The sequence below is a fragment of the Triticum urartu genome, chromosome 2, assembly GCF_003073215.2.
Source record: "Triticum urartu cultivar G1812 chromosome 2, Tu2.1, whole genome shotgun sequence".
Taxonomy (NCBI): domain Eukaryota; kingdom Viridiplantae; phylum Streptophyta; class Magnoliopsida; order Poales; family Poaceae; genus Triticum; species Triticum urartu.
In genome coordinates this window covers 658,786,210-658,799,594 of record NC_053023.1, presented here as the reverse complement: position 1 = coordinate 658,799,594, position 13,385 = coordinate 658,786,210, and the positions used below count along the sequence as shown (strand labels likewise).

General features: G+C 49.4%; 3 protein-coding genes across 3 annotated transcripts; all 3 read right to left on the bottom strand.

The window, feature by feature from the left end:
- Positions 1-230: 230 nt before the first annotated feature.
- Positions 231-2,088, bottom strand: LOC125537715 (cytosolic sulfotransferase 8-like). The gene is made up of 2 exons (XM_048701038.1): positions 1,547-2,088; positions 231-948 (listed from the first exon to the last, which is right to left on the bottom strand). The coding sequence occupies exons 1-2, from the start codon at positions 2,086-2,088 to the stop codon at positions 429-431; spliced, it is 1,062 nt and encodes a 353-aa protein (XP_048556995.1). The 3' UTR covers positions 231-428.
- Positions 2,089-6,089: 4,001 nt separating this feature from the next.
- Positions 6,090-7,858, bottom strand: LOC125533922 (UPF0481 protein At3g47200-like). Its single transcript, XM_048697247.1, has one exon. The coding sequence runs from the start codon at positions 7,726-7,728 to the stop codon at positions 6,241-6,243; it is 1,488 nt and encodes a 495-aa protein (XP_048553204.1). The 5' UTR covers positions 7,729-7,858; the 3' UTR covers positions 6,090-6,240.
- Positions 7,859-12,180: 4,322 nt separating this feature from the next.
- Positions 12,181-12,637, bottom strand: LOC125533920. The gene has a single exon (XM_048697246.1). It carries the CDS (start codon positions 12,546-12,548, stop codon positions 12,339-12,341), a length of 210 nt encoding a protein of 69 aa, XP_048553203.1. The 5' UTR covers positions 12,549-12,637; the 3' UTR covers positions 12,181-12,338.
- Between the last annotated feature and the right edge of the window lie 748 nt (positions 12,638-13,385).

Genomic DNA, 13,385 nt, shown 5'->3' with positions numbered 1-13,385 from the left:
ACGACTCCTAGAGCTCTGCAATATTTCGCAAAAGAGTCCCTTAGGAGTTTGAAAATTTTGCATAGGTCTAGTAGATCTAACAGCTTCCAAATGTCATCCGATTTGAGAATCTAACGGCCCAGGAGCCTGTATCACGGTAACACCTCGGCACAAGTAGTGCCAGATATTCTCCCTAGTAGTACCTTAGCAACCATGTGCGATTAATGAATCACAAAGTTCAGCCCGCAAACGTATCATGAAATATTTAGAAAAAAATGTAATTAATTAGTGTCGTAATAAATGATAAAATAAAACACAAAATAAACATAAATTCAAACTGCACATGCCCACAGCTGAATTAGTCGGCGCGAGACATTTCATGCGGGTAGAACAACAAAACAATAATCAGGGGGAGAAACTAAGTGGAGTAAATGCCAAATCTAGATGTGTCATATTCCACCCCGACCGTTTGAAGAGCCAAAAGACAGCCCCGATCCACGGAGCTTGTCCTCAACAATGTCGTCCAAGCGCCGCGCCATCTCTCGCGTCATATGGTTCACCCAGTCTCCGATCACCCCTTTCCTGAAGTTGGCTTCATGCGGGTACTTGTAAAACAGTCCGGAGGCGCCTGTCTTGTTCGCTTCTAGACCTTTCATCGTCTCAATGCTACACAGCATGACGATGTCTGCCGGAAGCCCGGCCGCCTCGTCGGCAGCTGAGAACGGCACCCCGAGGAACCGCGCCAGCTTGATGACATTGTCAACCGGATTGAGCAGAATCTCCTCGTACCTCAGGAAGAAGACCCTCTCCGGTGTGGCTTTGCTTGCCCTCCAGTAACCGAGAACGTGGTCCCACATGGGGCCATCTGTGGTCTTGCCCTCGCATACACTCTCAAACAGAGCAGAGAACTCGCATGGGTGAATGGTATTGCCAAAGTGCCACATGGACACCAGCATATCCTTGGGCTCCCTGCACGTGGCCGTTTAATCAAATCATTTCCATCTGCTCTACCAACCAACTAAGGTCGTTTACAATTTTGGCAGAGTCAATGTCTCAACCTCCCTGGTTTTCAATATTGTGTCATTCTAGAATATATGCTGGGCTAGAAGTTTAGATTTCACCATCACTAAAGGGTGTCATCTACGAAGACTACTGTACATATTAATGGATCTATCATATAGGGTAATTTCATAAACGTATATGACTTTGCTTAATTAAAAGAGATTAAATATTTTTTAGAAATTGGTGATCAAATTTATAGAAATTACAAACAAACTAAAATCACAATGTGACAGCAAAAATTTCGGATCTACTAGCATGTTCATGTAAGAAATTAAATAAGGGTCAAAATATGTTTGTTGAAGGCTAAATTAACTACTTAGCATTAAAATATCTACTCCCTCCATTTCAAATTACTCATCGTAGAAATGAATGTATGTAGAACTAAAATACATCTAGATACATACATACCTGTGACAAGTAATTCGGAAAGAAGGGAGTAGATGACTATTTTGGGACGGAGGGAGTACTTAGGAACTGAAGGAAATGGTAGCTGTTCCTGAGATACCTGCAGATGTAGACGATCTTGGCGTTGGGGTTGTCGGCAACGGAGGCGGGCAGCAGGGAGTGTTGGATGTGCGTGTTCATGAGTCTAGGCGACGGCAGCGCCTCCAGCTTGGTGTCGTGCCCTGCGCTGAACAGATCGTCAATGAAGGGGACGCATTCGTGTGGGTTGAGGCGCAGGAGCGGGTGGTCGGCGGCGGAGGGCGGGTACGCCGCCCGAGCCATGATGGCGAAGGACATGGCCTTGAGCCACGTGGTGCCGCACTTGGGCGGGCTCGCGAGGAGCACGTCGCCGGGGCGCAGGGTGAAGCGCCGCTGGAAAGAGAGGACACCGGGCATCCTCTCGTGGATCACCCAAGCGCCCTGGTATTGGTGGTGCACGAAGCGGCCATAGAGAGCGATGGTCGGCAAGGTGGAGATGATGTGCCCGCACTCTTCGGGCGGGGTGATCCGGTCGTCCTCTTCGCCGCCTACGATATCTTTGAATGGGACGGGACCTACGAGGCAGCAAGATGCGCTTGGAGGAGTAGGAGTGGCCATGGCCATGTGGGCGATGCGTCGGTTTCTCTGATGAGCTGACGACGATGGCTTTCTTTATTCCTTAAAAAAAAGGCTCCACTTAACGGCCGGATCGGCGTTTCCGACCGCGAAAACATGTGGTCGACCCATCGTGGACTGTTTTGTCTATCTTTTACTCCCTCCGTCTCATAATATAGTGCTCTTATATTATGGAACGAAGGGAGTATGTTTCATAAGAGATAATGGATGAATTCATAAGTATGAATACTCATCGTCTATAGTTATCTGCTCTTGAGTAGAAGATTGTTCATGTTGAAACTTGATACCCAACCTTAGAGCATCTAGCCGCCACCCAAACATCTGCGGACGCGGCCGGGCACCAAAGCAAATCATAGTTCAATAAACTGAACATGTCAAAATGAAATCAATGTCTGAGCGTGCCGGATGGCCTCGGATCATTGTTCTGGTGCCTGCTCCGAGCGGAATGTGTCCTGCTCCAGGCGGATTGCGTCCTGCTATGTCTGCATCCGGGCTACCTCCTCCGCCTACATCCATGCTGCCTCCTCCGCCTACATCCGGGCCGCTGCCGCCCTCGCCGCCTCGTACTCCCTACGATCGTTGATCTTCTTCTTGCCCGCAAGCCACTTCTTCGCATGCTCATCCAAGAGGGTTTCGTCCGCCAACATGATCCTAACAACTTCCGCGTCCCGTGCGAGTTGCAACCTCTCCTTCACAAGCTCTATGTCGCCAAATATCTTGGCCTTCTAGAGTTCCCATTTGATCGCCACTTGTTGCTTCTCCAACTCGATCGTCTTCCTATCAATTTCGAGCTTCTTCTCTGCCCTTTTCGGGTCCCACTCCATCCTTTCCTTTTGCAAATCCAACATGAGCTTGTACCTCCCCTCCTTCTTATTCTCCCTCACCGAAAAAATGCCCGTCCATGTGGACGACATTTTGGTAGCCACGGCATCACGGGCGGCATGTGCCTTCTCCCACTTGTTTCTCATGACTTGGTGGTTATCCTTTGGCACGGTGGCTTTTCCATTCGTCATGACAACATCGTCCTATTCATTGTCCGACCCAATTAATTGGTTGGAGCTTGAGCCATCATTCCTCTTTTTGCCATACTTGAGGTCGGCCACAAGTTCGTTCCACTTGGGCTTGCCATTCAATATGACCCAACAATGGGTAAAAGCAAATGGCTTCTTCTCCACCTCATGATACAAAGTGGCCACCACCACCGTCTAGAAAACAACATATGTATGAGCATGAAAATACAAACACAAGAAGCATATGCAAATGATGACAAGATAAAGCAATTGAGCTTATGTAAGTTGCGACCCATCCCACTTTGGGGGCGTTTGGTCACTTGTGAGTAGTACCCGATGTACTTGCTCACTTCCCCTTGAATGATCCCCCAAAGATGTTGGAGAGGTGTTGTCTTCTTCTTCTTGCTTGGAGGGGCATCGGATGTTGTACCAAATTCAAAAGCGGTGGTGGCCTCGAATTCGTACTCCATTTCAGTCGGATCTTTTTTGTCATTGATCATGCTCGACAAGAACGCCTCCTGCATAATTATGGTTTGCAAGCATTCGTCATGTACGAAATGAACTAATGGTCTATGCAAAAATCTGATCAGACAGGAGCAAAGAAGATGCACCAACTCTTCTTCGGTCATTCTGTTGAACAGGTCAAGGGTAGCCCGGGCACTGCCGGTACCTGTGCTCATCCGCGCCTGAACAAGCTGCGGCGAGTCACACACATCGACCGTCAGCATCTGCATGAGCAGAGAACACTCCGGAATGGACCAGCCGGCCGTCGAATCCTCCTTTGTCCCTATGGGGTCGGACGGCGTAATTCACGTGGGCGCTTGGATGGAAGGGGTGTAGGGATCCGGGCACGCCGGAGGAGACAGCTAGTCCACCATGTCCGAACCTCCCTGCGACGTCGCCGCCGCCTCCCTCTCTTGCTGCCAGTGCCGCCACAACTTCCGAGCGACGTTCTCCGCCTTGCAAGTCACAGCCGACGAAGTGACCCCGCTGACGGACGAGGCAAACCGCGTCTCCGTCGCGGCGGTGTGGGTCGGGCTGGACGACATCTCCGGCGATGGATCGGGACCGGTGGTGAGGATTGGGAGTAAGGATGGAGGACGGCTAGGGTCCGAGCACGGGAAATGTTGGAGGGCGGCGGAAGGAGGAGGAAGGGTTTGGTGGATTTGATGCAATTTGGGTTGGGATCGGGCTGGCGGGTCCTGCGTGGTGGGCGTGTCCGGGCATGCCCGGGCGTCCCCATATTTGGGCTGGATATGGTGGGTGTCGTTCAGCCCGGGCGTTTGAGGCCCGTTTAAGAAGCCCGTCTAGATCAAAAAATCCTGACCGGACAGTGACCGGATGGCCTGCCTAGGTGTATGAGGCAGACGGCTGTAAATGCTCTTATAACCAATGTGTCCGCCACATACCCTCTGTGTCTTTATTTACTTCACATACATTTAGGCTTGTCGCCATCAACCTTACAAGTTACAACCAACCTTACAACCCACCTATGTAATTAGAATGGAATGGATTTGCGTAGCGTGTCTGCTAAAAATCACTCGACTGAGATTAAGGGTGTGTTCGGAGGCTCTCCAACTCCATGCTTCACAAATTTCTGGAGGGGAGCTGAGCCAAACGAGTTTGGGCCAAGAAGCTAGAAGCGAGAAGCTCAACCAGCCGCTAGTGTAAAAACGTGAAGCACCAAAAGCCCAGCTCCACCGATTGGAAAAGGAGAAGTTCATCCAAATTACACACAGCTGCCACCGCCAAGTGAGGGCAGATCGAACCGGTACGCTCGCTGGAACATATCGCTCGATCGAATCGGTACCATGTGCTCCTTCTCTCGCTGAAAACCAAGCTGGGCTGCCTCCAACAGGCCCATTATGGCGGTAAGGCAGGCCACCCTTGCTGCCAGCCCATAGTGGCGACAGGAGAAGCCAGCGACCGCTGCCGAACGGAGTTGTCTCGCTGCGTGAAGTGAGAAGCTGGGATGGGAAGCTAGAATCGTGGAGTTTGTGGAGTTGGGAGGAGATCTGAACAGGCCCTAAGTCTCAGTCGACCATGCAGCATTTTATGCCTTCGGTTGCAACATTTTTCCTACCGGTTGCAACATTCGTCTTGCCGGTTGTAACATGCCGCCCCCATTGGTTGTAGTACGTCATATCATCGGTTGCAACATCCTTCATTGGCGGTTGTAGCATTTCTGTTAGAATGGTTGTAGCATTTATTGTTTTTCCTTTTAATACCGTCACATCATTTTTCGTTGTCGTTTGTAGCATCCAGCCGTGCCGCTTGTAGCAAAAAAAAAAAACCACGCTAACGTCACTCGACTAAGACTTCGTTGAGTATTAGTCGACTGAGTTTTAGACATACCTTTTACATGAGCTTCGTAGAACTATTACATAGGTGTAGCATTTTGGACTTCCGGGGTCATAGGTGCGCATGTGCGCTTGACGGCAATTTGGTCACGCTCCACTCTGCCTTTGTCCTGCCGGTTCTCCCATTCCAAAAGAAAAAGAAAAAAGAAAATAAAAACCTGCTGGTTCTCCTGTTTGATGGATTCTTTTTACTTTGGAACACACCACACGTACAAGTTCACCTACGTGAAGGGCTCGAACCTTACCAGCGCAAAAACTAGTATGACAAACCGAAAAAGGCAGTGAATCAATCTGCGGTTGGATGATTAAGAGAACAGTGATCTTCCCTGCCCATCAGAGTTCAAGTCTCAGACTTGACATTTGTGTTCGTATATATTTTTTAGATTTATTCCAGAGGAGACATTCCCATCGACTACGAAGGCGTCTGTAGCGACTTCCTCATTCTCAAGATGATGTGACGGACAGTCTTTCATAGGTGTTTATAGAGATAGAGTGTGTGTTCGTGCGTTTATAGGGATGAGTGCATGTATGTATGTATGAACGTATGCATCTGTATTGTGTTAAAAAAACCAAAAATGCAAAATGTGCAAAATTTAATAAACAAGGTAGAGATCAACCAACAAATAAGTACAATGGAAAGGAAGAAAAACACCCGGAAAATAACCTACTAGTACTAGGGAGATGATGCAGAGCAAATTGGCGTGGCAAAGCGCCTGCTTCTAGCTACTACATAGTACCACAGTACAACGCAGGACTAGAGGCGCAGCCAGCTAGCTCTTACTTGAGTTGAGAGACTTGAGCGCCCCGAGGAAGCTGGCAAGTCCAGCAATGCCGGACAACGTCAAGATGATGGCTTTACGATAGTTGTAATGGAACTTGTGAAACTTGATCCGTCTCGGCCTCTTCTTCCTGTAGTTCTCGATGAGCACCATGGTCCTCATATAGTGGGTTCCGGGCCGCAGCCGGTTCTCCACCCTGTTGAGCAGTTCCAGCGCGTCCTTGTTGCTCAGCCCTGCACCTCCCAGCAAGATACCCTTCTTCCGCAGCTGCTGCACGTCCTCCTCGCTGTCCGTCACCATGCCCAGGAGGCAGAGGTAGGAGCACACAGCGGACTTCTCCTCGACCTCTACAGAAAAGTCTGGGGTCGTGCATAGCTCCAGAACCGCCATGTTGACGAGGAAGCTCGCGTTTGCATCGTCCAGGGACAGTGGCGCCAGCAAAAGCTCGCCGGTGAGGAGCGGCTTATCATTGACGCCCATTTCCTTCAGATCTGCCGTAGGCTTGGTGGCCGTGATCTCGATGCCGATCTCCGCAAGCTCCATGGCACTGACGGAAATCGATATCTTCTCCGCATTTTTATGAAGGTCGGGCTCGGCCGGCGTCTCGGTGGTGCTCCCTACGATGTAGTATCGCAGGAGCTCAAGAAGATGCAGCGGCGTGTAGCTGTCGTCCCATGCAAGAGGGCTGTTGTCTACGAGCGGTACGGTGGGCTGCATAGTGGCCTTCCAATCCGTGGTGAACCGTACCAGGTCCGGGGGCGTCGGCATGAAGCGCATCAGCTCTTGGACCACCACCCATGGGAGCTGGTTCTCGAGCAGCGCGATGTCGTAGCTGATGCTGGTGCAGTTGGAGCTGAAAGCGTCCTTCAGCAGCGGATCCACCGCCTCGTCAACCCAATGCAGCAGGAACTGCAGCAGGAAGCAGCCGTCGTAGAACATCATAGGGTTGAAGTCGTCGTCGCCGAAAGCCCGCACCTTGTCCTCGTCGTAGTGGCTGCGGGCCTCGTCCGCCACCGCGCACACCGCCCCGTACACCTCCTCCACCAAGCGGCCCGAGTCGTTGATGAAGTGCCAGGCGGCCACGTGCTTGGTGCTCTCCATCTGCCGGAGGGCCGGGGTCCGGCCGTGGTGGTAAGGGCCGATGGCCACCACCTTGGGGAAGGCGTACTTGGCCGCCAGATCCCCCATGCTTGGAGGGAACATGTGGATCTTCGTCTCCATCTTGTCACGTTCCTCCTGAAGTGATTGTGCTGCTTGCTTGAACACTTCAACCGCGTAGTGATGATCAATACTCTCCTCCTCAATCAGCTTCAGCTGCGGCCGTCCGGGAGAGCCATCCACCAGACCACTTTGGCTGGCAGTTGGAGCAACTGTCATCTCCAAAGGGACGCCGGGAACCCATACATTTGGATCCACGGCCGGCCTCCCCTCCCAATAATAATCAGCCACGGCCAGCTGATAGTCGTAAGGTGCTTCCATGTTTTAGCAAACTAAGAGTAACTACAAGATGGATGCTATTTCTAATAACAAAAATTACACTGCTGGTTTCAAAATAGAAACATGTACAAATGTCCTAGAAGAGACTGAAAAGAGAATACATGAGTTGAGAACCAAGATTACATCGGTTATCGTATGCATGCATGAGAAGATGTCGCTCCTCTTTATATAGACCAACCTATACGCCGACGGCCAAGGAAAAACACGCAGCCGGCCTTCACATGCATGACTCTCATCAACCAAGTAACCATAATGTATGCGTATTGCCATAACAGAGCTAGGGAGCTTTTCATCTTTCCTCAACATGCAACACAACCGGGAAGAACCTTTCAATTATTATTATTTTCATGATTATCTCATTATTAATATACTATTAGCCCTCGTAATGCCACTTGCAAAGTTGCTTCCAAAGAAATCAACGCCTCGACTCAAAGCGCTTTTATACCGGATGGCAACGCGTTATAGGTGCCAGGTCCGTCTCTGCTGGCACAGTTTAGCCAAGAACACAGCTCATTAATTAGTTATTAGATTTGAACACGTGTACTAGCAGACCGACGTTTCCACGAACTCCGCACACGATGAGGAGGAGCAACGTGATCTATAACTTTGTTAATCACTTCCTCCTTGGTGGGGTGCTTGCGCTGAGTTAATCGGCATTTGATCGAGCTGCGATGGATGTATGCTTCGTAACTTTTTTTATTAACTTTCCAACAAAGCTGGGATGAGATCGACCTCACCACGGTTCTTCAATCCTTCGGCAGGCAAACAAAGCAGTTCCCGATAAGGTACTTGGGGCTCCCCCTCGTCCTCGGTAGGATCCGTCTGGTCCATCTTCAGTTTATCCTGGACCGCATTAGGAGCAGACTCGCAGGATGGAAAGGAAAGATGCTCTCTATTGCTGGCCGCCGAGTCCTGGTCCGGTGTGTGCTCTCTGCCCTGCCAACCTTTGCCCTGACGGCCCTGAAGTTTCCATCCAAGCTGCTAAAGGAAATTGACAAAAGCAGGCGGCGTTTCCTTTGGGGAAAAGATCAAGAACTCTCTGGGGGGAGCTGCAAGGTAAACTAGCACCGAGTCTGCTCCCCGATCGATTTGGGAGGGCTCGGAGTTCTGAACCTGCAAAAATTCGGCCGGGTGTTGCGCCTGCGTTGGTTATGGCAATCCTGGCAGCACCCGACCAGTCCATGGGTAGGTGGGGAGACGCCTTGTGATGATCTGGATCAAACCCTTTTCAACGCTGCCACGACGGTCACCATCGGCAACGGTCAGACAGCAAGGTTCTGGCACGCCATCTGGCTCGGATCGGCGCCCCTAAAGATCAGTTACCCAGGTCTGTTTGCGCACTCGAGAAGAAAAAACAAAACGGTGGCCCAAGCAATTACTGGAGATCAATGGATCGCGGACTTCGCGCACGGCAACACCAGTGATCTGCTCATCGACGTTGTTTCCCTGCATCGACAGATCCAGCAGCAGCATGTGGCACTGCAAGTAGATATCCCTGACCGGGTCAGATGAAATTTTGAAGGCTCAGGCAAGTACACCGCTCACTCGGCATATGCTTTGCAGTTTCTGGGATCACCAACGAGTCAGCTCAAGAGCGCCATCTGGGACACTTGGGCACCGGCAAAGCTCAAAATCTTCGCTTGGCTTCTTCATCAAGATTGGCTGTGGTGCAACGATCGGCTTCAACGCAGAGGATGGAGCAACAGCTACTTCTGCCAATTCTGCCGCAAAAACCTGGAGAGTGCAGATCATCTGTTCTGGGAGTGCAGCATCACAAAGGCCGTCTGGAACGACTTGGCATCTTGGCAGCACTGCCAGGCATGTCACCCAGCAACCTGGAGCAACTGCAACAGCTCGCTAGAGAGGATGACAACCATGATAGAAGCAACACAGCCAGCTTTCAGAAAGGGTCTAAAATCGCTATTAATGCTAGCTCTCTGGGAAGTCTGGCGAGAAAGAAACAATTGCACCTTCAGAGACAAGGAAGCTGATGTTAGGGAGATTTTAAACGCAATCCGGCGCAACCTAAACCTCTGGCAACAGTGTGGCGGTCGATCCTTGCAGAGCCCCTTCGGGGACCCGCCCTGAGTAGTTAGTTAGCGGCTGTACCTTTGGCACTCCTTTTTCTCTCTTCTTCTTACATCCTTGATTCTCGGATCATCGCCTTTGTCATTTGTCCACCTGCTCCCTGCTTATGAATCAATGAAACCAGCCTTGAGCTGGATCCTTTCAAAAAAAAAAGCTGGGCCAGCAGTATGGCCTTTGATATATGACAAGATAAAAGCAACATCTTTATGCATGCTGAGTTGTGTGCCTTCCTTTTGCGCGTTCGTAATTGTGAACTCATAGTGCATTTCACGCATTTGCGCACTCCGCCTCACGTTTGCACATGCATGCTGAGCCAAAGCGGCCCAACTAGTCTCTGTAAGAGAATTTGTTTGTATAACTCCAACTTATTTTACAGCATAACTTTGCGTATGAAACCGTCCTTGCTAAGTATACTGCTGAGGATGTGAAGAGTACAGTTGCATAGGAGACCTTAAAGCTCCGGGCTTGGATGGGTTACACACATTGTTTATAAAAAATATTACTCCCTCTGTTCATTTTTATAAGACTTTGAAGACATTTCAAACAATGTGCAAAATATCCTATTTTGAGTTGTCTGAAATGACTTACAAAAGTGAACGAAGGGAGTAGTATAGTTTTAGAGATGAGATTGCACATGAGGTTCTTCATGCAATCTATTCGGGGGTGTTCTGAAGAGTGGATCGATGCAACTTTGGTGCTGACCCCGAAGATTGATACACGCCCACAACGACAGGACGAACCGCAGCGGTAGGGGGCAATGTACCCGGCAGAGAGTAGCAAAGAGGCAAGAGGGTCGGAAGAGGCGCCCCACCGCCGCCAATAGCAACAGCGAGGGGGGCACATAGGAGGGGGTTGTAAGTAGTGGTTAAAACATCAAATGATGTTATTCGACATTGATGGCTACTAATATGACACTGACGATGTCTACTCGTTGTCGGCGTCCTCCTCCTCGTCTGAATCCTCAAGATCGTCGACGTAGTTGAAGCAGTGGTCCTCGGTCTCCTCCTTGGGGCGGCAGGCGAGGAGGGCAAACTTCCGCTTCTCCTGCTTCACTTTATGATGCATGGTTACAATTCAAACAGTAAAAAATTCATGATCCAAGAGACATATGGAAATAGAGGCCTTATTTCACTACAGCGTGTTATCTATATTTGGTTCGAAAAAACAAGGAGTGATGTTTTTGGTTTTCTTAGTACGGAAGGAGATAAAGCAGTGAAAAAAATACTAATTAGTTTTGTTAACAAAAAAATTGGTAAAATCAAGATTGTGAGGAATAAAATCACGGACGATGATGTTATTTGTGTTCCATGTTTTGTCAACGTTCAAGACACTTACATTGCCACCGTAAGATTCATCCAAATTCATATGCTTCTCCTCATCAGGTTGGTTCACATTCAATGACGAGGATCCATTCTCGCTATTGCAATCATGGCCATCATAACTGGTCTCTTGCTCCGTCCATACACATTTAAACAAAGTCTCATATCACAACATCATCGCAAATATAATCAGTTCATCAATCAAATTGCTTAACAGTAGATCGCACAAATTTACGCACTAAACTACTACCTACTTAGTAAATTAAGGAGTAATTTTTTTTCATCTTATTTCAATGAGTAATATAATGTAAAGTCAAAACAAATTACAAACAAAAGACCTACGGGGCGTTCACGAGGTCCTAGCCTCGCCGACCTCGTCGACGCCGTCAGGGAGGGGAGAACCGTCAATGTTGGCTGGGGACGAAGGCGCCCAGGCGTGATGATGTTGGTCGGGGAGGAAGGCGACCACGACGCATTATGTTGGCCGGAGAGAAAGGCGACCACGGCGTGAAGATTCCGGGGTTGGCGGCGACCAGGGCGTGAGGGCGACGATGATGGCAAGAGTATTTGCCCGTCCGCCAGAGATTGCCGGAGAGGAAGGCGGCAGCTAGAACGATGGTCACCATTAGGGTTTCACCTAGGGGCGGCGTGTTTTTTTTTTCAAAGTACCGACACGGGCAGGCGTACGATGGTGGGCGGGTATGCTATAGCCATGTGCAATGACCATCCTGCCCTTTATAAGGTTTAGGGGGTTGTACCGAAGCGCGCCTCCTGTTTTAAACGGATGCGGGCGGTTTAAGGGTCAGCGTTGGAGATGCCCTTAGTACAAGCACTCATCAATGGTTACAGCTGGGAAGTGTACCTACCCGCATATGCTTTCTATGATGAGATTCCTAAACAAACTTCAGTTTGCAATAGATCACAAAAAAGAAAGAGTTCAGTTTCTGATCAGGAGTGACTATGCTAATGAATGCTCAATTGCTAGTAAACCTCATGCTAAGAGACATCAAAGATCATACACAGTCCATCAGAAGCAGTGTACTTGAAAACTCAAACTTTACATTCTTGACAAAGTAGCAAAGAAACTCCATCAACTAAATCACCCAATGAACATCATATTGCACGCCTGTGCCCCTCTACAAGCTAAATCAGGAGGCTTGAAAATGATAAGGAAGCAGCTGTTGGTCAACCAAGGAAGACTTGGACGCGGACGGCGAGGAGCAAGATGGTGATGAGGGCGAAGTAGATGACGGCGTGGATGAGCATGGAGGCGCCGCTGGTCTGGAAGCTGCCGAAGTCCACGATCCTGCCCTTGCCGGGGATCTGGAACAGCAGCCCCGGCGAGAGGAGGATGAATAGCGCCAGCCCGACGAACACCGGGGCCCAGTCCGCCATTGGCTACCTACCTCCTCTCTGATCGATACTCTTGATCTGTGATAGTAGGACCAGTGGAGAGTGGAAGGAGTGTGAGGCCACGAGGGGGTGAGGCCGTGTATATGTCGCCTTTAGGTGAGGAAATGACTGTGGACACGAAGCAACTGGGGAGGTGGGTGGGTGGGAGGCACATGCTGATCTCATGTGATGGTGTGGATGGTTGATCATGGTGTGGGGGGGTTTCTCTAATGTGCTGCCAACGATATCGCACGAATGTTTGTGCGGCTTGTTACTTTGTTCCAAGTTTAGCTGCTGGTTATGTGATTCATGTACAAAGCTGGTCGTGTGACTAATCTGTCCTCGGACATGTTGCGACTTGTTGTGCCTATAAATATGATCTCCGTCCGGAATTAACCGTTGCTGAAGTGAGTGTTTGGTCGTGTGACTAATCTATACTCAGATATGTTGCGACTTGTTGTACCTATAAATATGATCTCCGTCCGAAATTAACCGTTCCTAATGAGTGTTTGGTCGTGTGACTAATCTATGCTCAGATATGTTGCGACATGTTGCAACTTTTTGTGCCTATAAATATGATCTCCGTCCGGAGTTAACCATCGCTAAGATACACTTATTTTAGCGACGGTTAGTTCTGGACGGACGTAGTAATAATTTTTTGAAACCAATAGGTTGTTTACTAATAATTCGAACGTGCATGTAGATCATCTTATGTATCAGCTCCTACTTTTGAAAGAGCTGATGTGAGTGAATGTGCATGTGTTTTTTTGGGTCTGGCTAACTTAGAGTATCTACAGCCGCAACCTGCAAATTTGGGCCTTCAAACGTTTGTGGACGTGC

Bases quoted from the DNA above. Each gene is read 5' to 3' on its own strand.
- LOC125533922 (XM_048697247.1), bottom strand. From the start codon at position 7,728: ATGGAAGCACCTTACGACTATCAGCTGGCCGTGGCTGATTATTATTGG.
- LOC125533920 (XM_048697246.1), bottom strand. From the start codon at position 12,548: ATGGCGGACTGGGCCCCGGTGTTCGTCGGGCTGGCGCTATTCATCCTC.
- LOC125537715 (XM_048701038.1), bottom strand. From the start codon at position 2,088: ATGGCCATGGCCACTCCTACTCCTCCAAGCGCATCTTGCTGCCTCGTA. The intron at 949-1,546 runs GTATCTCAGGAA...GGCCACGTGCAG, and splicing joins AAGATCGTCTACATCTGCAG to GGAGCCCAAGGATATGCTGG.